This window comes from Perissodus microlepis, chromosome 10 (genome assembly GCF_051167445.1).
Source record: "Perissodus microlepis isolate ML-2025 ecotype Zambia chromosome 10, ASM5116744v1, whole genome shotgun sequence".
Taxonomy (NCBI): Eukaryota; Metazoa; Chordata; class Actinopteri; order Cichliformes; family Cichlidae; genus Perissodus; species Perissodus microlepis.
The window spans coordinates 32,048,603-32,074,619 of record NC_140470.1 but is presented as its reverse complement, the minus strand read 5'-3'; the positions used below and the strand labels follow the sequence as shown (position 1 = coordinate 32,074,619).

Here is a 26,017-nt window from a genome sequence, read left to right as displayed (position 1 = left end):
AACTCCACAGAACTACAGCTCTTACTGGGAGACATCCGACAGAGATAAGCCACACTGTATCTCTCATGCTCTCGGATATTACTTTGTCATATATGTTTTTAACTATTTTCTGATTTTCTTCTTTTTCAGCAAACTTATATCGTATCATACCTTCATTTTTTTCCCAGATTGATTTCATTATATATTTGTTTTGAGTTTAATTGTAAAAGATTTAAACCACACACTGATCTACAAAATCCCCGAACACAAGTTTAAAGTATGGCACTCCCGTTCGGGCGCTCCCTTTCATGTTTTCCCACAAGGATTTTCCCCTTGGATCCAGTGGGTGCTTCGCTCTAATGCGCTATATATATTTTTCAAAAAGGGAATCATCAAAATGATACCAAGATCTGGTGCTCCTAATCCTCCATTTTCTTTGCCTTTGTACATTAATTTCCTTTGTGTTACTTCGCGGTTTGTCCACCAAATCAATTTGGTACACAATTTACTTAATTTAATAACAGTTTTCTGAGGAGGGGGAAGACAGTAGCTAGGAAAAGTAACTTTGAGACTACATGTGTTTTTACAATATTCACACGTGCTTTATAGTTTGTATTTTTGTTGTCCCATTCAGCTATTTTATTCTCTATTTCACTCTCTTTCTTTTTCCAATTCAAAAGACATGGATCATTTTTAGTAATCCAAATACCTAAAATCTTCATCTCTTTGTTAGCGTTTAAATCAATTACAGGTTCTTTTGAGTTTTGTCCAAACCAAACTCCTTCGGTCTTTTCCTGGTTTAACTTAGCACCGGAGGCTTGTTCATATTTTGTTAACAACTCCTTGAGTATTAATAGCTCCTTTTGGTCTTTAATAATTACTGAGACATCATCCGCATAAGCAAGGGCAGTCACCTTGCATAAGTCATTTAGGACGTATCCAGTAAAACTGCTATCACAATTGATTATCTTGAGTAACGGATTTATTGCTAAAACATATAGAGCTGCACTTTTCACAATGATAAAGTCTCCCACGGCAAACCGTTACATAATATCATATTTCTAGTTTTCCTCCTCAGGTCCACTATAATGTGTTTACATACTACAGAGCCACTTATCTTTGTCTTATAACCCCTTCAGGCCTTCTTTTCCATATGTGTACATTTATAATGCACAACACCAACCAAGACTATCTTCTTTTATTTTCACTCATCTTTCTCTAAATATACCATATCTTACTGCTTTTATACTGTTTTTTTTTATATCAAAACCTAATTTTTCACATTCTGTCGTATTTCCACCGTTCTATAACAGTGTATTAGCAGGTGATCCAAGGTTTCACCATCCTCACACATATCCATAGGGCATTTCTTAGTCGTCACAAAACAACTCCACCTTATAACAGCTCTTACAGGGAGACGCCGACCGAAATTAACTCCACTCTCTACATTTATTGGTTCAGTCAACCTTCCATTAACTTTGATCTGAACACATGATTTTTTGTATAATACTTTAATCCTGATCCTGCCGATACTACTCTATGGATCCGAAATGTGGACGGTGCTCAAAGCGGACCTCAACAAACTCAAAGTTTTCCAGATGCGCTGCCTTCGGTAGATAGTATCACTTCGAGACCGCCTTCGAAAAGAGGGCATCCGATGGACATGCGACAACCAACCGCCAATCGAGGGGAAAATTCATAAATGCCGATTGCGATGGTTTGGCCATGTGTGTCGAATGGATGTGAGCAGACTACCACATCAACTCCTCTGGCATAAACGACCCACCCAGTGGAGAATCCACCGAACGACACCGAAGAAAACATGGGTAAAACAGGTCAAAGATGACAGGGATCGCAGAATAACTCTTGACGAGGCCAGGACAATCGCCAACGATTGCTATGCATGGCAACAAGTTGTGAAGGAAATTTGACAACCATTGGCGCCCACAGCAGCGTATGGGCTTAGGAGTCGATCCAGACCCAACGCCAGCTAGGGATCAAAGAAGAAGAAAGAAGGAGCATTTGCTTTCATTTTGACATTCTTTTGCCTCTGGACCCAATCCTCCGCACTTCCAACACTTAAAGGTGGGGCAATCTCTCACTTGATGGTCTTGCGCTTGACAAATGAAACACCTATTTACTTGTCTGGGATATATAATTCGTCCATTGTAGGGTCCTAGTGAAATTGACCTAGGTATGACAACCATGTTGCCAGCTTCATCTCTCCTCATCCGCACCTTAAATTTCCTCACTCCATACCAAAGGCCAAACTTATCGACTGGTTTAACAGATGGTTGTAGGATTTCACAATATCTTTCCAGATATAGTTCGATATCTTGGTCTGAGACTCTTCCTGTACCATCCTGTACCCCAATTTCTATGTATTTATGCCAAGTCTTCATGTTTCAGGTTTCTCATGACAGGTTTCCATGTCCCTGTTTATGTTCATGTTTTTTATGTTTTGCTTTAGTTCTCCCAGTTTAGGTTTTCGCTTAGTTTCACACTTGCCCTTTTGATACTGTTTAAACCAGCCTTAATAAACGGCTCACATTCTGTTAAAATTAAGTTTTGTTTTCGTGTGTCTGCACTTGGGTCCACCTCCTCACTCCACACAGTCTGCTTCTGCAGATTGTGACTGGTTCAGTCATTAAAGAAGTTAAAGAACTATTTGTTGCAAAGCAGAAAAGATGAGAAACATGCCCAGCATTATTCCTCTTAATCACACAGAGGCAGTCCACTAAAGTAGTATTATTCAGTACAGACACTGTAAAATCATGCTGCCACGCCACTGACCTGTATATGAAGTAATAGGTTTTTTTATATTAAAGTTCCTGAATTCATACAAACACTTCCTTTATTATGCCGACTCAGCAAAGAGCATCATGTACCCCAATTTCACGAGTGGAGAATAGATTTGTAGTCAATCACATCAATATGGTGACATCCATCCTGTTGGAGGCACGTTTAGAGTGAATCCTGTAAAATGCTGCCATTCATATCAATATGCTCTGTTTACAATGTCCACTGGCATATCTTTAAATGTGCTACTAGAAAATACACATTCATAAAATACATGAAAAACTACTTTATTTTCTGCTCCCTTATTCTTCCTGTTCTCTGTCTTCATCCTGCTCTCTCCCTTATTCTCTCTCAGTCTTTGTGCCGTCACCCAAAAAAGAGAAATGTTACAGTGTATAGAAGACATAAACTGATCCAGTTAGCAACAATATTTAAACTGAATACTGGCTACTGCTGGACACTGACAGGTAACATCAGTTTGACTTCCTGTCACCTGGATCTGGAGCTGTATTGTAAACAAACACTGAAGCCCAATTTGACCAGAATAGGAACAGAATTTTTTAACAAACTAAAATGATAAAGTATATCAGCTTCTTGACTGGCAACTCACAATATCCCAGCAAACTAGTGGATTAGAAGGTTCAAATTAGCCAATAATCTCTAGTGATTTCAGCTACATTAGTTAATATTTTTGATGCTATTTAGAGAACAAATACTAATTAGCAGACTCTTTATATGTCACAGTAATGTTCCTGCATTCCATTCTGTCGTTAATAAAAAAGTTGGGAAAATAATACATTTGAAGATAATTCCAGAAAATAATACAAAAATACATTCACTACTATTACTATTGTTATTTTTAGGGGTGCTGTGATGAAATTTGGGGTGGTTGATTTCTAAAAGGGTCTAAACTCAACTATGGTTAATAATGGTAAATAATCTGTGTACTACCAATATAACTGAAATAACTTCACCATCTGCTAGGTAAGTTCAGGTTAAACAAATTGACCAACACACGAAAGCAGGATACATAAAAGGACATAAAAGGAAGTTAAACATTATCTGTGTCAGCAGAGGAGTGGTAGAAATCTAAGCTAAACACAAAATAGATCAAATAGCTGATGACTCCTTCTTAGAAGTTATTCTAAGACGTATTTAAGTATTGCTACTTAAAGCTTCACCCATACAGGAAAGCTGAAACAGAAAGTTGTTCTGGAGTTCTTACACATCTCACACGGTGAAAAGCAAGTGACCACTGAAGTTGGTGTCATGATTAGCACCATCAAAAATCCTGGCATTAGCCCAGAGACGCAAAGACACCTGATCTCCAGGTTCTAGAAGCAGTGAGGTACCACAAGAAGTGCTCACAGTACCAGATGTCTGCAGTTCAAATGCAAGAAAAATGTGCTCTCCATTCCTGAACAACACACCAGCTATAGGATGAGATTTGTATGCATGTCCATGTAGGTGCCACTCAAAGTGGTAGGCTCCTCTCACTGGAGCAATGAAGATACCTGTTCAATAGAAAATGAACTGTTAGAGCATCTACAACAGATCAGACTGACATCAACACTGCAGGAACAAGATACACATTATTATTACCCGTTTGTGGGTTGTAGGCGTTTCCAATGTTTGTGATGACACGTCTGAAGACTAAAGTAATCTGTACATTAAAGGGTCCAGTATATCCATAGCCACCCTCCAACAGAGATGCTGAGAAAGCCACTTGTTTGACTGAGAGAGAAGGAAGGTGGATTGTTTTAAACTTTTGTTTTTGATTTATACATTTTTCCTCCAATTGAGGATTTTTGATAGTTTAATGCTTTCTTTGTTAACACAGTGCAATGGGACTATTGTTTTTTTTTTTTTTTTCTGAGAATCAAAAACAATTTGCTGACATAAATGTTTTTGTTATGCAGTGATGTAGTCATGTCATGGTTGGTGCCTATTCACCAGCTAAATTTAATTAGATTAAGTGTTGGGTACTAAATATGATGTACTTTAAAAGAAACCTATAAGCTCCACAAAGTAATAAGACTTACAATAATCCAATGTGTGGTGACCTCCTTTATAATATCATAAATGCTAAATATTCTTCCAGTTACACCCCCCACGTTAGTGACCTGGATTCATGTTCTGCTTCTTTTAGGCTTTTTTTTTTCCTGTTTTAAGGTCTATCAGCTTATTTGTTTTAGCTTTATTATTTGAGAGTTGCTGAGGTTGTACAGTGGGGCAAAAAAGCATTTCAGATAATAAAACTGTGGATTTGATCACCAACTATACGATTGTGTTTAAAAGCAGCAAACAGCAGGCTAAGATAGTTACATTCGGGTCAAAGGATTACACTGAGATGTTTAAGGGCTTGTTCCTCTTTAACAACTGGAAAATATTTATGATGTGGGCATTCATAAGTTCACTGAAACAATCATAACTTGATTGATTACATTACCTTTTGACTGCTGCTTCAGCTGTTCAATCTCAGCCTTCTGCCTCTCCAACTCAGTCATCTGCCTCTAGTTTTGTTACATGCTCTAAAAAATAACTTTATTTAGATCTTTGTTTGAAGATTGCCTTGAAAAGCGCTATATTAATCCAATCCATCATTATGTCATTTTTGTCATTGTGAATATTTATGAAATGACACTGTGACACAAACATTGGTCATAGGAAACACACACTACTGTACCTTGATTGTCTTGTTTTAATGTCCTGATCTCAATCTTCTGTTCAGCCAGTGAGACTGCCATCTCTCTGAGCACAGCATGGATGTCCTGTGGACAGGGTTGTTGGTTTGAAATCTGCTGGTCAACAATTTCATTATCTGCCTCAGTCGGATTTGTGGAAACGGAGCAGACCAGAAGCAACAGCGAGAAAAACACCATGATCTCCATTCTGTCAGTGAAAAGTCAACAGTATCTGTGTCATCTGCAAACCTGACTGACTTTTATATTACACAGTACAAAGATGACGTAGCCACCTTTCCTAAGATAACTGAGGACATTACTATGCCTTATAAATCACTGACTGTTGTAATCTTTATGAGTACCATTTAAAAGGCTACAAGGAAAACAAGTTACTATGAACGATTGTCAGTCGGCAGTAAAATGGGTCAGTGCATGTGCTGTCTTTGGAAGTTTAATGTAAACAAGAAGAATATAAATGATTTCCATGAAATGACTTTCTACCAGTTTAGCCTCTTATTTCTCTAAAATTTGCTTCCAAGCCAGACTATCTTTAAATGTTAGAAAATCATTTTGAGAAACAGTTCTCCACGTCTTCTGGAGGACTTCTCACAAGCTGTTGTTTTCAGTCCAGTATCTGTATCTGACCATTTTGAAGGGGGGGGGGGGACCTCTGCCCCCCAGAAGTCCCAGTCAAAGTCTGCTTCTTTAATAATTCACCGCCTGTAGAGGTGTGGTCCTGTGGCTCTGCAGTGTGTGAGGTGGAGGCTGAGGGGACGTGGAGGAGACCACCGCTCAGTGTAGCATGAACAGAATGAGACTCACAGTTACTTATCTTTTGGTCCACTGACTGTGTACATACCTGTGTTGTACTGACACAAGCAGCTTTTACACAGGATGTGTTGGGGGCAGTGTGGGTGTGTGTTTGAGAGGTGGTGCAGTAACCTCCTCATTTATGTTATAAAAAGCTTCACTTTGCAGACAGCACAGTTGCACAGCAGTTATCCAGCGACAGAATGGAGATCATCATGTTTTTCCTGCCGTTGCTTCTGGTCTGCTCTATTTCAGCAGATCAGACTGAGACTCCACTCCAGCCACCCTGTCCACAGGACATCCATGCTGTGCTGAGAGAGATGACCGCCTCACTGACCGAACAGAAAGTGGAGATCAGAACCTTAAAAGAACATAACAAAGGTAAAATATTACCTTTGGGAATTACAGAAGTACCAGTATCACAGCATGTAGCTCCACGGACGGTCTTCCTGACACAACATCCAAAATATTTGCATCTCCTCCTGGGACACAGAATCTTTGTGTTTCTAAGGTGAATCACTACATCACGGGCCACTAAACTTAAATGTAAAGTTGTTTATAATTTGTTTTTCAGAACTTGTTGCAAAACTGAAAGAAGCAGAGAGTCAAAAGACTGAAATTGATAAGCTGAAGCAGCAGCTGCAAGGTAATCATCCCACACAGGCAAACACACCAGCTCCAAGCAACACCAACGACTCTCAGCTGGTTAATATTACACAAATATTAATGTTGTGTCTAGAGAAAATGATAAACTGAAAATTCTTTTTTCCTTTACTCATTTTATTCAGATCATGCAGCAAAGCTGGAAGAGCTGGAGACTCACAAGTCTGAGGTTGTCGAGTTAAAGCAGGAGCTGAAAGGTACTGAAATCACCATGACTCTGACTGTTAATGTAAACATTTACAAGACACACTGACTGTAAAGTCTTCAACTGATTTATTTAGCAGATTGTTTCATGTTTTAAGTGCCTTCATATCTGCTAAATAAACCACAAACTGGCTTCATGTCGACATGAAGATCTTCCTTTAATGCCTCTTAATGGCTCACAATGAGACAAGTGGTGGGTGGTCATGTACATGTGACACACTTGATTACAGCTCAAATGAATTCAGAGGTCTTTTCAGATATTTGGTCAGCACAACAATCATTTCCCATACACACAGAAAACAGCTTATGTTTTTCTTTTTTGATTCTATGACAATAAAAACTGTAAATCGTTATTTTACTGCAAGCTGTGAATATTAATGACATTTCTCTCTCTCAGTCACACAGGTGGCTTTCTCAGCCTCTCTGCTGGATCAAGGTGATGGAGATACTGGACCCTTTAACACTCAGAGTACTCTGATCTTCAAACATGTTGTCACAAACATTGGAAATGCCTACAACAAACACACAGGTAATAACACTGAATGTCACTTCTCAGCTTATATGTTGATGTCAGGCTGATGTTCCAGATGTTCTAACAGCTGATTTTCCATTTAACAAAAACAAATGTCCCACAGGTATTTTCACTGCACCAGTGAGAGGAGCCTACCACTTTGAGTGGCACATAGGTGCACATGGAGATGCTTCACATGCTGTATATGCTCTGTTGTTTAAAAATGGAGAGCGTATATTCACAGCGTATGAAGTCCAGCCGTCCCATTATGTAACCACCTCTAATGGAGCCTCTCTGCTGCTGGAGGTCGGAGATCAGGTGCTTTTGCATCTCGCTACTAACGCGAAAATCTACGACAATCAAAATCATCTTTCCACCTTCAGCGGTCATCTGATTTTCACCATGTGAGACCGAAGCACTTCCTCATGTTGTTTTTGCTCAGCTGTTTGAGAATTATGTGTTAAGTGCATTCATGTCATTGATGGTAAATGTAAACCATCTGTCTTCTGTTTTTAAACCATTCGCATTTTTAGATAAAGGCGATGATACAGTGTAACAGTTTGCAGTCATATTTCTACCAAAATAATAATAATTTTTTCTTTTTTTTGTTTGTGTCATGGTTCTGGGTCATTCGAACTCCATTCTGAGTTTATGATGTTCTTTTCTGATTTCTTTGTAATCTTTTTCTTGTCTATCATTTAGTTTATAGCCATGTTTTTTCCTGCTAAGTTGATTATACTCCCGGCCCGTGTGTTCTTGTCCCTGTGTCGTGTAGCTGTGTCTCGTCTCTCTATCCTGTTTACATGTTCCCCTCCTTGTGCTTCATTCCGTGGCTCCTCCGTCTGTGTTGTGCTTTCATGTGTGTTCTCCCAAGCCCGTCATGTGCCCCTCTCCCTCTCTCTCTGTATCATCTCCGTTAACTGTTTCTGCGTTCCCCTCTCCTGGAAAACTACTCCCATTGTCTCCCAAGCCCAGCTCCTATGTCAAGTTGTGTGAATTAGTCTGGATCTCAGTGTTTCCTGTTTTACTTTGAAAGTGTCGCGTCCTGTGTGCATTGTGTTTAGTTTTGCTTCCTGTGTAGTTAGGTATATTCAGCTCAGGTGTGTTCCCAGGAGTTCATTGTCAGGTCGTCTGTTTGTCTCCCCGTGTTCCTGGTCTGAAGTTTTTCCCACGTTCTTTGTGTTTTTATCTTAGTTTATTTTCATCTGTCTCCTCTTTTGCCCTTTTTTTGAATGTTTTTTCCTGGCCTCAATAAACTGCTTGTTTTTCTGTTAAACCCGTTACCAGCCTCGAGCGGCTGTGTTTGGGTCCGCTTAATTAATGACTTCTGCCCTTTGACACTCTGTTTGTATTTATTAAAGAATAATTGAAAGACGTCTGTGGAGTTTTCCTATTTGTAATTGTTTCAGATATGGACATCACCACAAAACGGTGATGTAACACATCCTAAGTACAGATATTATACTCAGATCAAAGTAATGTAAGCCACTGCATATCATTGTAATGGCTTGTTTAAATTTGGCAGTAAACAGAGATCTTTGTTTCTGGGTGCAGATGTTTCCTCAGGACATGGACTATTTAAAACCTTTTTTTTTTTGTTTGTTAAACAATCCTTGGTCAGTCCTCTGTAGTCCCTGTAATCCCGTCAGTGATAAGGCCAACGATTGCTGAGTCAACAGAGAACTTCTGCATTAAGCAGTGTACTGTACTGTACTGCAGCGCAGCGTTGTAGAAGTCTGTGGTGTATATGGTAAATATAAATGGAGCCAGGACTTTTCCCCACTGGGCGCCTGTACTGCAGACGACCCTGTCAGACACACAGTTCTGGATCCTTCCATGATCCACTCACACCTGTATACTCCAGGTTATCTCTCAGCATTGTGTGCATGATAGCACTGAAAGCACTTTCAAGATGAGTGAGGGATCGATGTAGGAGGTGGATCACAGCGTCATTAAAGCAGGCAGCCATGTAGCTCGTTTCACAAAGGGACCACAGAACTCTGATATAATGTTTAATTAAGACCGTTTCAGTGTCTGTATTATTTTGCTGACAGTGTCTTAATGTAGTGTGTGACAAGAACAAGTGAAGCCAGATCTGAACATGCTAGTATTTTTCTTGTTATGGTAACAAGCACTTACAGCAGGTGAGGTGAGGAGAAAGATGTCTTTCCAAATTCTCCTCACTCAAAGTAAAAAGTGTTATCAGGTTGTACTTTGGTTAATTGCACAAGTGGGAAAAACCCAAACATTTGCTCTGTGAAGAGAACAGTGAATCAGTCAGTCTGACAAAGCTCAAGAAGTATGAGGAAATACAGCGTGAACAGTTCTCGTCACCCTGCCACAAACAAATATCATGCACGTGTTTTCTGGACACAAAACTGGACTTTGGATCTAAATGGCACAATTAGCCTTGGGCAAAAATCCAACACCCTCAGAGCTGCACAACATGCTGATCAGCACATCAAGATAAAAACTTCAATATCTTTATTTCAAACATGTTCCAACAGTTTAAAACGTGCACAGAAAGCAGTGAGATAACCATGTTGGTAAAATGGTCCATTAAACAGCCATCCTCTCAGTCTGGATCTATTAAACCTTAAACCTGGAAGGTTCAGTCACAAGGACTTTGTTTTCATTCCATTCATGACACGCGCATAGGGCAGACTTTTACTATAACTAGTACTTATATAATTTGGTTGAGCCTGTTTACATATGATTAAGGTGCATCATTTATTGTGGGTTTCTGTAAGCAGGGGTGAGTGTGAGGTGTATCATCTGTTTCAGAGTCTGGTTGTTAGAAAGAAAATTTGAGGAGTTGCTTTTCAGCCTTCCAGTTAATATTTTTAAGTCTGATTTTTCACCAGGAGAGCCAGTATCCTCAACATTCATGAGGGAAGGTCTGGATCGTTTCAGAGATTCAGATCTGTTGGCTGGGCTCCTTTACAAGAGTCACCTGTTACGGCCTCCAAATGATTCTTCATGTGGATCCTTCTATTTGATCCTAATTTAGGAATTATGAATGGTTTGTGTGTTAGGAAGCATTTTTTTTCAGTGTGCTGATAAAAACTTTTATTTTTATGCATTTATTTGTCCTCCACATTGGTATCATTTCAACCAGCTCTTCTTTTTACAAAATTCTGTGCTTAGCTTTGCTTTGTCTCCAGAATCATTGAAATGCAGACGCTGCTCATTTCCCATTTTTGCTCGTTTCCTCGGTTTTGCATTTAACCCTTTAAAACTGCTCCCACTCAATCTCATCATGAGCTCTGTTTAACTATGATACAGTTCAATCACACAGATCTCAGAGGAGAGTATTTCTTCATTCCTGCTCTGTTTACATGACCCAGTTTGTTCAATAATGCAGCAAAACAACACTGATTCATTAATCATTCAGCAGCCAGTACCTGTAGTAGGGGTGAGGATGAACAAGGAGTCATGGAAGATAGAGATAGAGAATTTGTGTGGATACGTGTTACAGTTCAGGAAGGCGCTTTTTCACAAGATTTATTGGTGGACTGTGCATGTGTGTGTTTGAGGGGTGGGGAAGTAAATTCCTCATTAACGCCTCTTTTTGCAGTGTTATAAAGAGGTCAGGTTTGAAGATGACACAGATACTGTTGAGTTTATATATATGATATATATATGATAATTTAGTTGAGACTATTACTTCCATTAATGTCAAACTTATCATCAATTCAACAAGATAAATAACTTCTGGTTTCTCTAAATAGCACATTTGCTAAGTTTAATTTGCAGTATTTGTATTCATGAGGCTGCATTGATAGATTTATAGGCAAAAATACTATTATGATCTTTTATTGTAACTCTTATTGTTAAGAAGCTTGGAAAGAAAAGCGTCTGGACTTCTTTAAGCTGCTTGAAGACGTTTCATCTCTCATCCGAGAAGCTTCTTCACTGAAGAAGCTTCACTTTTCTTTCCAAGCGCCTTAGACTTCGATGACCTGGATGACTGAGAACCTTCACAGACTTATTGTTATCGCAAAAAATACCACAAAATGTCATGATAGGATTTTAAGTCCATATTGCCCAGTTCTAATCTTCTATTTAATTTTAATATTTTTAGGGGCACAATTATTAAATATATTGTTGAACAATCTAGAATTGATTAAAGCAAAAATGTAAGCTTTCACGTAATGTCAAAATTGAAAAGCTTCGATTTTGGGGTTTATCTATTTGTTGATCTGACTCAGAGGAGTCAGTGCCTTAACAATCATGAACCTCACTGCACGTCACTGATGTGAGTTATGAAACTTTGCTTAATCACTCATCTGGATTATGTGTTAATATTTTTGACTTTGTTTTGTAAAGAGGTTGAAAGGAACCAAAATAGGAAACTTCTCTCATATTGAGTTCTTATCTCCACCAGAATCCCAGCGTTGATGTTCGACGGGAATGCGTTCTGAAAGCTGTTTGTGTCTACTTAAATGAAAAGCCAGATGACCTGTTCAAGGAATTCTTGGTAAGTTAAAAAAGGAAAACGATCAGTTATTTTCCTTTTTTAAATTTAGGATTGGAAATGGAAGGTGGACTTACTTGTCCATATGTATATGTATGCAATTAACTTATCTTTTTCTTTTATTTTTATTTAAAGGATGTGGATCTTGGAGCAAGCAGAGAAACGGAGAAGCTGACTTTGGGAGACTATGTTGTCAGACATGAAGGAGCAAACTCTGTAGATACACCTGAGGACATTGGTGTCATCATAGAAGGATGCACTGTGCTGCAAGCTCTTAGTGATGTGGCAAAGAGGTGTGCCCTCCTGCTTGGACTAATCTACACTCTATAAAATACACATTTGAATTTCTTCAGAAGGTGCTGATGGAGCTGGATGGGAACAACATATCTATGAAGGTGCAGGTTCTGAAAAACAAACTGCTTGAGTGAAGCAGCCTGCACTGAACTATAGAGGACACTGAACTTTAAGGTTCTCGAACCCTTCTCCTTGCACTTCATAAACTGTTCAGTTTGAATTGCCATGAGAACTTCTGCAAGGCCTTTCACTTTTCTGTGTTCTTTGTTCTTGAACCTTTACCAACATCCAACTACACTGAAAAAGACTGCTCCTAACTTTGGACTTCAGTTTAAGTTTTGAAGCAAAGGTTATTTTTCTAAATATGGACAAAAATGACACTAAAGTAATTTCTACCTGCTGTTTGCAGGGCTGTATTGTGGGCTTTTCATTGTAGCCCAATCAAGTTTAAATTAAGTCATGTTAATGTTAAAAATGTTGGAATCACAACACTTTCCAGTTTTAATCATTTCAGTTTAACATGACATTCTGCATCTTGTCTTCCTGCACTTAAAATGCACTTGAATATATGTAAAGATTGTTTAGGAAAAAAGATCTAGAAGCATTTGAATTGCTCAAAGTATGCTTCAACAAGTTTTACACAAAGTGTTATTAAAGTTAGGTTAACTGAATAAACTTGTGTTCGATTTTGTTAAATTTACAAACTTAAATAGAGTAAGTTGCAATTCTGTTACAGTGATTTAATCCTATAGTTTCAGTAGAGCTTGTTTTGGGTGAGTAGATTTATCAGATTTACTTAAAATTTGTTGTTCAAATTAAAAATATCATACATTTTATATTTCACTAACCCAGTTGTGTGGAACCGGTTGACATAACTGGGTGGAGTAAATACAACATGTTATTTCTTAAAGTAAGTAGAGCTTGTTTTGGTTGAGTAGGTTTTATTTAGTCTTCTCAATTTAAATCAACAAGGTTAGTTAGATCAACATTATGATATCCAGCTAATACAACATGATTCTTTTGATTTGCATTTAATTATCCACATGTTATCAGATGTACTTAAAATTTCTTGTTTAAATTAAATGTATCATATTTTTAATATTTCACTAACCCAGTTGTGTGGAACTGGTTGACATAACTGGGTGGAGTAAATACAACATTTTATTTCTTAGAGTGTATATGTGATATAGACAAATAAAGTTTTATCAATAAATTTGTACTTTTCAGATCATGTAGAAAAGCTGGAGAGTCAGAAGACTGAGATTGGCCAGCTTAAACAGCAACTACAAGGTACAGTGTGAATTTTTTTTATTTTTTTTACTCATGTTTGCATGTCTATGACTGTTTCATTGTAAATAAGAAAATTAATTTCATCATATTAGTATTTATTTTTCCCCTAGGTAATAAAACTAAAAACTCCTCTAGTTTATCAACGTCACAAGCTGGTTTTTGTGTGTTTTAGAGTTAAAAAGCACACATAGCCTCACTGTAGCAAAATAGTTCAAACCAATAGTACAGCGGTCCCTCGTTTATCGAGGGAGTTACGTTCTAAAAATAATCTGCAATAGGTGAAATTAGCAAAGTAGCCAACTTTATTTTTTACAATTATTATAGATGTTTTAAGGCTGTAAAACCCCTCAATACACACTTTATGTACTTTTCTCAGACAGGCATGAAGATTTTTACACTTTTCTCTCCTGTTTAAACTCTCAAAGTTCAAACCTTTGTAGAAAAATAAGTCCAGTATTATAGAATGAAAGCAAAGATCAGACCATGTTTTCAGGTCCAGAACATGGGAATAGAGCTGCTGCCAGAGAATTCAACATTAATGAATCAATGGTACGGAAGTAGAGGAAGAAAGAGGAATGAGTTGAGTAAAGTTTGACTTTTCTTCTAGGTTTCAGATTTCAGAGTGACTGATGTAGATTGCTCAACAATCCAGTGATGAGTAGCAAAGTGCTGCTGTCTTAAGTAGGGCTTCAGGATTAGTGGAGATCAGCAGCAGGTGAGGAGATTGAACACAGGTGTGTCGGCCAGGGGCAGGAGCGTGGGCCCCAGCAGAGGAGAGAGAGAGAGCAGAAAACAAAACATGTTGCCTAACACGGGGTCAGCCGGCGAGGCAGGTGTGGCTTATGGTCCGAAAAATACGGTACCTTCTACCTTCCTTTAGCATGTTCAGAAGCCCAACTTTTTGTGCGATGGTTAACATCTTCCTCTGTCTTTTGGGTGCTACCGCAGGTGCCTTTGACGCTGCAAAATGTTTCATCGGCATTGTTGTGTTTGTTGGGGAGAAAACTTACAAACATACAGTACAGCACTTTAGAGTCACACTGCTAGCGATCAAAGATTTATGTAAATTTGACAAGCTGAACGCATTCTCTACTGTACAGGAGACACAGGACGAGGTTGATTGGCAATGGTTTACAGCCAATCAGGATACAGAACACATGCGCTGTTAAAAAAAAGAGAAAGCATGCGAAATTGCACACAAAAAAAAAACTGCAGAACAACAAGGCTGTGAAAGGTGAACCGCATTATAGCGAGGGACCACTCTACATGATTGTGGCTAATTTCTGAAAACTACCACCTGCAAGTGGAAGCCCATAATATCCAGTTATGTGAATGTGTGGCTGATCAAGATATGGCAATCCTATAAATTTCTCCAGAAGGTGGTGATTCTGTGTTTCTATGTCATTAGTTCATTCACAGATGGAGAGGGGCCATATAACACTCATCAGTTCAATTTTCCATCAAAAATTTTAAAGAGAAAAATTGAAAATGGAATCCAATTTTCTATAATTCCAAAAGTAATCAGTAACTAATTACAGATTACTTCCCAAAAAAAGCAGTCCCATTACTTTACTGATTACTTATTTTCAAAAGTAATTAGTTACTTAGTCACTTTTAAAAACATGATAATCCATCATATAAAATATAAAATATAAAGAAAACATATAAAATGTAATCAAATGAAAAAGTATCTTTTTAAAACTTGTTTTATTAGTTTTAATCGTTTAACTTTATGCATCAAGCAAACATTAAATTATATGCAACATTCTCTGACTGTAAGAAATTTGTTTAATATTTAAACCTATTTTCTGCACATTCCAGCACATAAAATAAAAATATTTTTTGTGTTTACACTCAGTCTTTCAAATAGATGCAAGTAAAACACAGCAGAAAATAGATAAAATCAAAGACTTGGCAGTCCTGTTTATTTTCGCCTGTATAGCAGGAGTGGGGCAGGCGGAGGTTTGCCCTGGTGCAGGTGTGTCGCAGTGGTCATGTCAGCGGGGAGATCTGGGAGTTTCTCTGTGAATGTCACATTCCCGTGGCCGCGTACACTCGGTGCTTGCTCAGAAGTTTAGGGGTTTTTCGCTGTAAAAAGAAGTTTTCTTCCCACGCAGTGAACAGCGGACGCTAATGTTTTTGTCACTTTTTACAGAATCAAACTCAAAGTAAGGTCAGTACTTCCACGCTTTAAACCCTGCACGCTCATACTCTCTCCTGCACTCATTATATTATCCATTGTTGATCTGCACACAGCTGTTGTCACCAACGTCGCACTTGCTTACGTCACTGTCATGAGACACTCTCGACAAAAATCACAGTTTTAGTAACGCAGTAACGCAGCGTGCTTACGGGAAAGTAACAGTAATCTAATTACCTTTTTTGTAATAGTAATCCCTTACTTTACTCATTACTTGAAAATCCGATTACTTGAAAAAAGTAATCAGATTACACTAACGCGTTACTTGTAACGCATTACTGCCCATCTCTGGCTGTCAAACACTTCTTTCATTGGAGATAATGATGACTCTTTTGGGAAGAGTCTAACTCCAAAACAGTTTCAAATAATGACATTTCTCTCTCTCAGTCTAACAGGTGGCTTTCTCAGCCTCTCTGCTGGATCAAGGTGATGGAGAAACTGGACCCTTTAACAGAAAGAACAGATCATGATCCGGATTACTCTGATCTTCAAACATGTTGTCACAAACATTGGAAATGCCTACAACAAACACACAGGTAATAACACTGAATGTTGCTTCTCAGCTATGTTGATGTCAGGCTGATGTTCCAGGTGTTCTAACAGCTGATTTTCCATTTAACAAAAAAATGTCCCACAGGTATTTTCACTGCACCAGTGAGAGGAGTCTACCACTTTGAGTGGAAAATATATGGATATGGAGGCATTGAGAATGGTGCTGTGTTGTTCAGGAATGAAGAGCACATTTTTATTGCATATGAAGTTCAGCCATCTGGTGCTGCAAGTTCCTCTAATTTTGTCTCACTGCTTTTGGAGGTTGGGGATCAGGTCTTTTTACGTCTCTGGACTAATTCAAAGATTTATGATAACCAAGTTCACCATAATACCTAAAGTGGTCATCTGCTTTTCACCATGTGAGAAGCGTACTGACACATTAAGTATTTGCAGTCAAAGCAAAGATTTCACACCATTATCAGCTGTACTTTGCATCATTAAAATCAGAGACACGTATTTCCTCCATGCCTCTTTTTACTGTGCAATATAAAGCTCACTCAGGTGGTGTGAGGGTGCATGTGGATAATCTTCACATGGTACGAGTGTTGTGGTGTTCAGGAAAGTAGAGCAAAGTTTGTCTGCACTGGTACCAAAACAAATGTAGTGACTGAAAATGTGAACTGTTTTCTCTCATTCTTTTCAATTTGGTTAAAGAAAATTTATAATCATGTTTCAAAGTGTGTTTTTATAGTATGAAGTAACTCAGCAGGAGACCTGAAACGGATTCAAATGTGGCTCCGAAACATTTTTACAAAACTCAGTTCTTAACAGCGCCCCTCAGTGAAAAACAGCTCCAGAGAAATGATTCCACTGTTGCTTAAACTCCTGTTTTTGTTGGTATTGGGAATCTCTATTTGAAAACTGTGAAAACTCAGAATTGCATCATTCAGCTGCAAACAAACAATACACCAGCAAATCATCAAAAATATACTAAATTATTAATGTGGATCTCTGATTAATAATTCAATTAATAACTGCAAAATGTACAGAGTCAGCAACATTGAAGGATGTGAAAGTTCTAAACAAAGGTTGGCAGGATTCACACATGGAAAAGGTAATTACTCCTTTACATCTGTGTTTCCAGACTAATTACCTTTTTGAATTAGTAGAAAACTTCATGAGAGTCATTTAAACTGCTCTTATTTGCTATGAACTAAACCAGCACATGTCCTGACACAATTTACTGTCAGCAGACAATCACTGATAGTCACGCGTTTGTGTCCTTCTGACTGAAAGTCATAATGATTAATGATTCACTCACTAAGATTACTTATGTCTTCAGTTATCAAAGAATCTCTGAAACCAATGAAATCATTACTACATAACCATAACTGTGTAATATAAAAGTCAGTCAGGTTTGCAGATGACACAGATACGGTTGAGTTTTCACTGACAGAATGGAGATCATGGTGTTTTTCTCGCTGTTGCTTCTGGTCTGCTCCGTTTCCACAAATCCGACTGAGGCAGATAATGAAATTGTTGACCAGCAGATTTCAAACCAACAACCCTGTCCACAGGACATCCATGCTGTGCTCAGAGAGATGGCAGTCTCACTGGCTGTGCAGAAAGCACAGATCATGATCCTACAGGAAGAAAATCAAGGTACAGTATCATGTCAGGTACTGAGAGAAGTAACAGGAAACCTTCCATATGCTTTCATATTTCTATATTCACTGCTGTCTTATAAAAGTGCCAATGTCACTACGAAAATGTCCAGTTAGAAAGAAAAAAACCCTGAAATAATCAGCATACTTTCTTTTATGTTATGGACAATGCTCTAAAAATAGCTGTGCAGTGAAGTGAAACTCATAAAATTACTTTTTACACTTTTAGATCATTCAACAAAGCTGAAAGAGCTGGACGGACACGAGACGGAGCTGGACAGGCAGAAAACTGAGATTGACCAGTTGAAGCAACAGTTACAAGGTAATGTGTGCAAGTCATCATGAGTCTGATCTTTTCTATGAAAAGGTAACTGTGGATTTTTGTGACATGTTTAATTACAAAGCATAAAGTTAAAAAACAAAAAAAACAAAGTGTGAAATATTGACATTTCTCTCTCTCTCAGATAAACAGGTGGCTTTCTCAACTTCTTTGTTGGATAGAGGCACTATAGACATTGGACCCTTTAACACAGATACTACTCTGATATTTAAACAGGTTTTCACAAACATTGGAAATGCCTACAACCCACACACAGGTAATAACACTGAATGTCACTTCTTAGCTATGTTGATGTCAGGCTGATGTTCCAGATGTTCTAACAGCTGATTTAACATGACAAAAACAAATATCCCACAGGTATTTTCACTGCACCAGTGAGAGGAGTGTACCACTTTGAGTGCCATGTATATGGATATGCAGACATTTCGACTCGGGTTGAGTTGTTCAAGAATGGAGAGCGAATTTTTATTATATATGAACTTCAACCATCCCATTTTTGGACTTCCTCTAATGGAGCCTCACTGCTTCTAGAAGCTGGAGATCATGTTTTTTTACGTCTCTCTGCTAATGCAAGGGTACGTGATAGTCAAGGTCATCACACCACCTTCAGTGGTCACCTGCTTTTCACCATGTGACCGGTGGGACAGCTCTATAATGTCCTGTTTGGAGCTCACACTTCAGAAGTAAAACAGATTGGATTGGTTCAAGGTTTTGTGTGTGTGTGTGTGTGTGTGTGTGTGTGTGTGTGTGTGTGTGTGTTTGTGTGTGTGTGTTTCCTTCTGTTTAGTCTTGTGTTTCTAAAACTGCTGACTTACAATGTTGAAATACACACACACACACACACAAAACACACAAATACACAGTAATAAAAATGGGTTTGAGTTAGTTTCTCTTTTCAAAATTAATCTAATAAAAAATCTTTTAGACATTTTTCTGCTCCAACTCACATGTTTAAATATTGACTGCAGGTTTCCCAAACATATGGTTTTATACAACCACAGCAAGGCCAGTACGGTGGTGGTGTTTTGCACCATCGCCCCACTACAAGAATGTCTTTAACATCTTAGCTTTTAATACATCTACTTTTCTTGTTCTTCCTCATCCAAGTAGAGAATGGTTTCTTTGAAAATATGTTTGAATGTCATGTATCATTAAACCCAGATCTGTATCACCACAATGATCGTATTTGATTACTTTGTTGGCAAACAATCCATTCAGATCATATCACAGGAACATTAATAACAACGACCAATGACTACTTTTAAAGATGAATAATAAAGTATTAGCTACCTCTCATATACAATGGAAAAATCACAGTATATTCAGGTATAAAAATATAGTTTTCTTTAGTTATAAAAACAGGAATCCATTCAAATGTTAATATTGCATATGTCCATGTACATGGATCAACAAGAGAAAAAATATGAATCAAATCTGTGCAGGAAAAGTAAACAAACAATAGACAGCTTTTTTCTCCTGCTGATAATTATCACAGTTTTACAGTATAAGATCGAGTTAGTTCATCTTTTATGAATGATTAATAAAAACCTGTCACGTAGGAATTTTCTAGGCATTTCTAGAAATTGTTTGGTTCACTTAAAATAACTAAAACACTCCTTTTAAATCCAAATTCAAATAAAGTCTTAAGACACAGTAGTGATCAGTAAATGGAAGATCCTGAAAGTTATGTGTTATGTGTGGAATTAGTATTGCAGAGACTTTTAAGCAGAGCTCTTTATTGATGTCAGTCTCCTGTTCTGGTTTTCTTTTACAATGTCATTCCTGACACTTTACTTACTTTCTCCATTCTCTTCAGCTTCTACTTTCCAGTCGATTCACATTAGGCACTTTAAAATATCTCTTTTCTCTCCATTTTTTTCCAGTTCACAGCCATACTCTGTACTTACAGTACGATGGGACAATGGCACCATCATGTGGTCAGTTATCAAGTAGAAAAAAAAAGAAAGAATAAAAGAGCAAACCATTTGACTTCCACATCCTGTGCTCCAAATTTAACATATTTTCATCATTTTTACTTGTGTAGCTGAAAGCTTGGTGTAAACAGCCCCTCTTTGGACACATAATCAACACACTGAAACCAGGTAATAATAACGCCAACATGTGGAGTGGAAAAGTTATGTTATTTTTAGTGCACATATCATAAACATATTCAGATGTGCAACCATACTGGACCAATGTCTATACTTATAGATATCTATTACTTACTTAGTAATAGTGATGGTAGAATAGTTACATTTATTTCTTGCATATTTCCACAACCCTGTATCCATAATCACATTCTGCGTTTGCTACCATTGTATGTAGTGTATTATCTTATTTGTTTTGTATTTTTTGTATTTTCCTTCTGCTATCTCTACCTGAGCTGAGGTAAATGGGAAATGGCCTGTATTTGTATAGCGCTTTACTTAGTCCCTATGACCCCAAAGCGCTTTACACAACATCCAGTCATCCACCCATTCACACACTGGTGATGGCAGCTACATTGTAGCCACAGCCACCCTGGGCCGCACTGACAGAGGCGAGGCTGCCGGACACTGGCGCCACCGGGCCCTCTGACCACCACCAGTAGGCAACGGGTGAAGTGTCTTGTCCAAGGACACAACGAGCGAGACTGCAACACACACATTTCCCCACAGTGGGATCAATAAAGTCTTATCTTATCAAATCACTGACCACAGAAGTAATATTAAAATCATCTGTCAGACACACAACAATGGAGCTTTATCTGAAATTAGAATCTGAAATCTACAGTTTATAGCTGTAACAAAAAAACCAAACAAAAAAACACCATGAAGATGCTTTAACACAATTATATTTCCAACAAACTGAAACAAAGTGAAAAGAAAATCTATGTCAAATCATTTACAGAGTACTGCAAAAAAAGACGACATGTAAAATACTGAAAAATGTTTCATTTAGAGCAGAATCAAGACGTTCCCTGCAGCGCATGTTGTTCCTAAACTTTCAGATACAGTTGCCCCTCACCATGTGTTCTAATGCCCCGCCCCCACAGCACTGAAGGGGGGAGGGAAGCCCTCCTCAGCTGATTATGACACCCCGCCATGTTAGCTATGAGATGTTCCAGTACTGTATAATACTTTTATTTAGTATTATGAATTCATCAGTCTTTTGTTGCCATTTTCATGAAGTTACCACAATCAAAATAAAATAGAATATGTTTCTAAAAACATTTAATATGTTGTCTTTGTTTCACTATATCAAAGACAACATATTAAATTCATATTCACTTTAAATATAATATTTAATTTTAAAAAAATGTGCTTCATGTGATATATTTGGTAATTTATATGTTTTTAGGATGCTGAATGCAAAACATGAGAAGTTTACATTAAAAAAAGCACAACAGTGATTAAAATAAAATCAATATTTTATTACAATTAAATATGCCTAATTTCTCCGAGATTCCTTACCTTTCACTATGAACAAAATAAACCACCTTGCATTTTCGATTTGTATTTCTCTTGAGTCTCACTTTTAGAAATGTTAAATTAATATAAGAAATCATTATTGGATATGTTTTTTGACTACAGGATACCAGGTTTCAGTTTATAAAGGGAAATTGTACGCTTAATTAAACTAAAAACTGTCAGGGATGTGTGTGGATGAGAGGAAGAGATGAGCCAAACGCAGGACTTATGGTGAGAGTTGGAGTTTATTATAATGAGGGGACGAGCAGAACATAAGATCGCTGAACTGACTAAAAAACTGGCTGGCTGAACCGAGATCACACATGCGGAGTAGACAACATCAATGACAAGACGCTGGACCGAGAGAAACTGAGGGTTTAAGTACAGGCTGGGTGATGAGTAATTAGAAACCGGTGAGTGAACAGCTGAACTTAATTTGAGTAAAGACACATGGAAGTAACTGGAACAGCAAAACAGGAAATGAGAACGAGTGACAAAATAAACTGAACATGAACAAAACTGAACCACCCAGGAACCCTGACAAAAACATGAGTTTTGCAAGAAAACCTGATGAGATGGAATTTTTAAATATTTTTCCTGGTTTCAGTGATAAAAATATATAAGAAACAGTCCAAAAATTCTTATTTGATTTACATTTTACACATGACTCCATTGTTATTTTTGTTTAATCTATCACAATCTACTACAGAAAACATTACAATAGAAAATAATGAAACAGGTCTACAATAATCATCTGACATATATCAGCTAAAACTGCACTTTATCATAAATATAATGCATCTTCTTGACACCTATTCCTAGTATCTCTAATGAATGCAAAATATGAATTAAAAGAAAATTAGAAAAGAAAATCAAGAGCAGAAATGATAAAAGTTGAGCTGTAGTATTCAGTATTTAATGGAGTGAATTTCCATCCATTGTGCAGAAAATGTTTTTATGGTTTGGTTGTGGGGTGACAGCGGCTCTGGTTTCTGGTTCATTTGTAGATGCAGATGAAAAACACTTTGAGAAGTTGTCTGAAACACGCGTCCTCCTTCGTCATGGACAGCTCGTCATGGTAACGCTCTTCCTCGGTCAGTTGAGCTTCTTCTTTAAGTGACTAACAAGCTGGAACAAGAGCTCTGTCAGCACACCTCTGACACCCATTAAGTACTCTTTGCATGGCAGATGGTTTGATGAGGCTCTGGCTCTTTCACACTGCGTGACTGAAAAAAGCTGAAGTCATCTCAGACCCATAACGACAATAAAATATTTGGAACATCAGGACAGTCAAGCTTTTGTCTTTGTGTTTCATGCTGTCTGCGTAGTTCAGGGTTGTCAAACATGAGGCATGGGGGTCAGAATTGGCCCACCAAAGTCTCTAAGCCACCTCACTGAATGACTTAGATCAATGTGATGGAGGGCATGAGTTTTAACTTCATATTCATGAGTTTTACAGTTTTTCCAGCTGATAAAGAACTCGGCTGCTATTAAGTAATAAAAAAAAAACTGCTATAATATGCTATAGAAAGGTAGTTTTATACCATTTGTCCACATTAAAAATAAATACATAAATAAATCTGAAATTTTCTTTTTAATTAACAAAAATTTCAGTTTCATAACTACAGGACTTTTTAGCAAAGTTTTTTTATTTTTTTATCATGAACAAAAAACTGAGACTTACTATTGAAATTGCTTTTTTTTAAGCTCTGTCAGGGGTTAAATGTGTAATTAAACTTCTTCACAGTTATACGACTGAGTTTGAAATACTTTTAAATCTGCTGACATGTTTCACTTCACTCTGAGCTCTGCTGCACATCCTGATTTCTTTTTACAAACGTTCAGTCCTCACATTTGATCAGAAATATCAGCTCTTTGACGTAAAGACAGCTTGGACTTATTTTCAGTTTTCATGCCTGTTAATGTCAGATGTGATGGAGGATAGGAGATGCTGCACACATCTTGTAAAAAACCTAAATAAAAATGATTTCTACGACTGTTATCTGCTTTAAACTAACAAGCTGAGTAGATGGAGCAGAAGGTTAATAGCTGATCAGATCATGTCGGCTCATTAGCTTTAGTTTGTTTTACTAAGTGCTGTAACCAGTCAATCAGAAACACACTGTCACTTAATATGTGCTGATGGCAGCACATCTGTTTGTACACACACACACACACACACACACACACACACACACACACAAACACACACACACACACACACACACACACACACACACACACACCATCTCTTCACAGGGCTGTTCATTTCCTGAAACTTAAACCAAATCTTTCACCTCAGGTTTAATAAATCATATTAATGGTTTGCAGAGTCCCCATAATCCGTAATCACACACAAGTCCCCACAATGTGGGTGAAATAGCAGGGGGCGTGTCCAGGTGGTGCTGGTGGAGTATAAATGGAGAGAAGGCTCTTGGTTCTGCCTCACACAGCCCAGCTGCTCCTGCCCTACATCTCAGAGTTACCTCCTCCTCTCTGCCTGTGCAGGTGAGTGCTGGCTGTAGGTTTGGTTGTGAGGACAGTGACTGTGATGCTAACGTGAATGTGCTTTTGTGTTCAGCTCTTTTCCAGCATGGCAGCGCTCTGGCTCCAGACCTTCTCCCTGCTCGTCTTAATGATGGTTTCGTGGCCGGGCTCCCAGGCCGTCGGTGGGCCACAGCACCTGTGCGGCTCTCACCTGGTGGACGCCCTGTATCTGGTCTGTGGGGACAGAGGCTTCTTCTACAACCCCAGGAGAGATGTGGACCCTCTGCTTGGTAAGACCACCAACCATGAACAGAAACACTAGACAAGCTATTTGAGGGCATCTTTTCTTTCTCTCAGTTCACTTTAAATCAGCTTTCATGTTGGAAACTGTAATTTTCCATATCTTTATGGACCCTACATGATTAATTTACATCTATTGTCATTTGTCTCAACACCTGCATCATATAATGCCGCTGATTTTGTAACACTTTGTGTTAGAATTAGTAATTTATGTTCTAATATGTTTAAAATGTATTATTTTATATAAATTACGATAATTTTAGATCTGAACATTCACCTGCTCTTCATCCCATCAGGTTTCCTCCCTCCAAAGGCAGGTGGCGCTGTGGTGCAAGGTGGCGAGAATGAAGTGACCTTCAAAGACCAGATGGAAATGATGGTGAAGCGAGGCATTGTGGAGGAATGCTGCCACAAACCCTGTACCATCTTTGACCTGCAGAACTACTGCAACTGAACACTGCTCTGCTGGACTTTGTTTAGTCGAGCCAGGCTCGGCTAATCAGGTCTGAGTCCCAACCCCACCTCCCCCCCTGCTTCAGAGGAGAGCCACAGCTGTCCTCTCTCTGAAAACCAACTGCTGTCAAATGAAGTGCTGAGAAATGGATAAAATTAATTTTCCAAGAAAATAAAAATGCAAAATGTGACGACGTGAGGCAAAAAAGTGTGTTCTTTTGTTGTGATGAATTCAGTTAATTGATTACATTGAAAACTCAAGCATGTTAGGTACCTGCTGCTATCCAGCACAAAGTGCTGAGCTTTCACTTTCCAAATATTTGTGTTTAGCTCGTAGTGTCACTTCTCTGAACAGGATATAAACACATCATGCACTCGGACATGATGTCCTTTTTCCAACAATCCCTTGTCATCTTTATTTCAGCAGCTCAGTGTCAGATTTTTTTATTCAGGTCCTCATGATGATACAGTGGGGATGCAAACTATAATGCTCTATTTAGAATTCCCATATACCAGTATTATTTCCTAAATGTTGCCAATAAAAAAAACAAAATCAGAAGAATTTTAAGCAGTTTTAATTTTAATTTAACCTCATTTGAAGAAGAGGTCAGAGGTCCAAAGTATGGGAATATTTAGAATTCCCATGTTGTCAATTCAAATAATGCCAATAAGAAACATAGTTTGAAATATTTAGCATTATTATCACTTGACTGTCAGCTCAATCTATTGACTTTGAAGGAATTAAATAAGTTTCAAAATACTGCTTAATACTTAAATCAATTTAAAATCATGGAAACTGGGGCCCCACGGCGCATGTTTGCCCCGGGCCTTTGCTGAGTTTGCTCCGCCTGTGTAGGGCGGGACCGGCTCGTGCCGGCAGGGCGGGGTCAGGTGTTCACCTGCCCCGCTGCTTTCAGTCGT

At 38.1% G+C, this 26,017-nt stretch overlaps 4 protein-coding genes and 1 pseudogene across 8 annotated transcripts; 4 read left to right on the top strand and 1 right to left on the bottom strand.

Moving 5' to 3' along the window:
* Positions 1-4,008: 4,008 nt before the first annotated feature.
* LOC146379691 (complement C1q tumor necrosis factor-related protein 3-like) lies at positions 4,009-5,669 on the bottom strand. The gene is made up of 3 exons (XM_084941304.1): positions 5,465-5,669; positions 4,381-4,512; positions 4,009-4,292 (listed from the first exon to the last, which is right to left on the bottom strand). The coding sequence occupies exons 1-3, from the start codon at positions 5,667-5,669 to the stop codon at positions 4,009-4,011; spliced, it is 621 nt and encodes a 206-aa protein (XP_084797430.1).
* Positions 5,670-6,460: 791 nt separating this feature from the next.
* LOC146379690 (complement C1q tumor necrosis factor-related protein 3-like) lies at positions 6,461-8,058 on the top strand. 2 transcript variants are annotated; one of them, XM_084941303.1, is made up of 5 exons: positions 6,461-6,653; positions 6,847-6,918; positions 7,061-7,132; positions 7,537-7,668; positions 7,775-8,058. In XM_084941303.1, exons 1-5 carry the CDS (start codon positions 6,476-6,478, stop codon positions 8,056-8,058), a joined length of 738 nt encoding a protein of 245 aa, XP_084797429.1. In that variant the 5' UTR covers positions 6,461-6,475. The 2 variants fall into 2 exon arrangements, with proteins under 2 accessions (XP_084797429.1, XP_084797428.1); XM_084941302.1 differs by lacking the exons at positions 6,847-6,918; positions 7,061-7,132 and having other exon boundaries at positions 6,476-6,653.
* A 2,132-nt stretch (positions 8,059-10,190) lies between these two features.
* On the top strand, positions 10,191-16,826 carry LOC146379689 (complement C1q tumor necrosis factor-related protein 3-like; annotated as a pseudogene).
* A 1,034-nt stretch (positions 16,827-17,860) lies between these two features.
* Positions 17,861-19,042, top strand: LOC146379688 (complement C1q tumor necrosis factor-related protein 3-like). 4 transcript variants are annotated; one of them, XM_084941297.1, is made up of 4 exons: positions 17,861-18,065; positions 18,318-18,389; positions 18,532-18,663; positions 18,765-19,042. In XM_084941297.1, the coding sequence occupies exons 1-4, from the start codon at positions 17,861-17,863 to the stop codon at positions 19,040-19,042; spliced, it is 687 nt and encodes a 228-aa protein (XP_084797423.1). The 4 variants fall into 4 exon arrangements, with proteins under 4 accessions (XP_084797423.1, XP_084797427.1, XP_084797426.1 ...); XM_084941301.1 differs by having other exon boundaries at positions 18,297-18,389; XM_084941300.1 differs by having other exon boundaries at positions 18,264-18,389.
* Positions 19,043-24,434: 5,392 nt separating this feature from the next.
* ins (preproinsulin) lies at positions 24,435-25,272 on the top strand. The gene is made up of 2 exons (XM_084941296.1): positions 24,435-24,633; positions 24,940-25,272. The coding sequence occupies exons 1-2, from the start codon at positions 24,450-24,452 to the stop codon at positions 25,095-25,097; spliced, it is 342 nt and encodes a 113-aa protein (XP_084797422.1). The 5' UTR covers positions 24,435-24,449; the 3' UTR covers positions 25,098-25,272.
* The last annotated feature ends 745 nt before the right edge of the window (positions 25,273-26,017 follow it).

What these genes read in the sequence shown, in the direction of transcription:
- LOC146379690 (XM_084941303.1), top strand. Translation starts at nt 6,476, where the DNA reads ATGGAGATCATCATGTTTTTCCTGCCGTTGCTTCTGGTCTGCTCTATT. An exon ending in CTTAAAAGAACATAACAAAG is followed by an intron (nt 6,654 to 6,846) that starts GTAAAATATTAC and finishes TTTGTTTTTCAG; the next exon opens with AACTTGTTGCAAAACTGAAA. An exon ending in TGCCTACAACAAACACACAG is followed by an intron (nt 7,669 to 7,774) that starts GTAATAACACTG and finishes AATGTCCCACAG; the next exon opens with GTATTTTCACTGCACCAGTG.
- LOC146379691 (XM_084941304.1), bottom strand. Translation starts at nt 5,669, where the DNA reads ATGGAGATCATGGTGTTTTTCTCGCTGTTGCTTCTGGTCTGCTCCGTT. An exon ending in ATTAAAACAAGACAATCAAG is followed by an intron (nt 4,513 to 5,464) that starts GTACAGTAGTGT and finishes CTTCTCTCTCAG; the next exon opens with TCAAACAAGTGGCTTTCTCA. An exon ending in CGCCTACAACCCACAAACGG is followed by an intron (nt 4,293 to 4,380) that starts GTAATAATAATG and finishes TCTATTGAACAG; the next exon opens with GTATCTTCATTGCTCCAGTG.
- ins (XM_084941296.1), top strand. Translation starts at nt 24,450, where the DNA reads ATGGCAGCGCTCTGGCTCCAGACCTTCTCCCTGCTCGTCTTAATGATG. An exon ending in AGATGTGGACCCTCTGCTTG is followed by an intron (nt 24,634 to 24,939) that starts GTAAGACCACCA and finishes TCATCCCATCAG; the next exon opens with GTTTCCTCCCTCCAAAGGCA.
- LOC146379688 (XM_084941300.1), top strand. Translation starts at nt 17,861, where the DNA reads ATGGAGATCATGGTGTTTTTCTCGCTGTTGCTTCTGGTCTGCTCCGTT. An exon ending in CCTACAGGAAGAAAATCAAG is followed by an intron (nt 18,066 to 18,263) that starts GTACAGTATCAT and finishes TGTGCAGTGAAG; the next exon opens with TGAAACTCATAAAATTACTT. An exon ending in TGCCTACAACCCACACACAG is followed by an intron (nt 18,664 to 18,764) that starts GTAATAACACTG and finishes AATATCCCACAG; the next exon opens with GTATTTTCACTGCACCAGTG.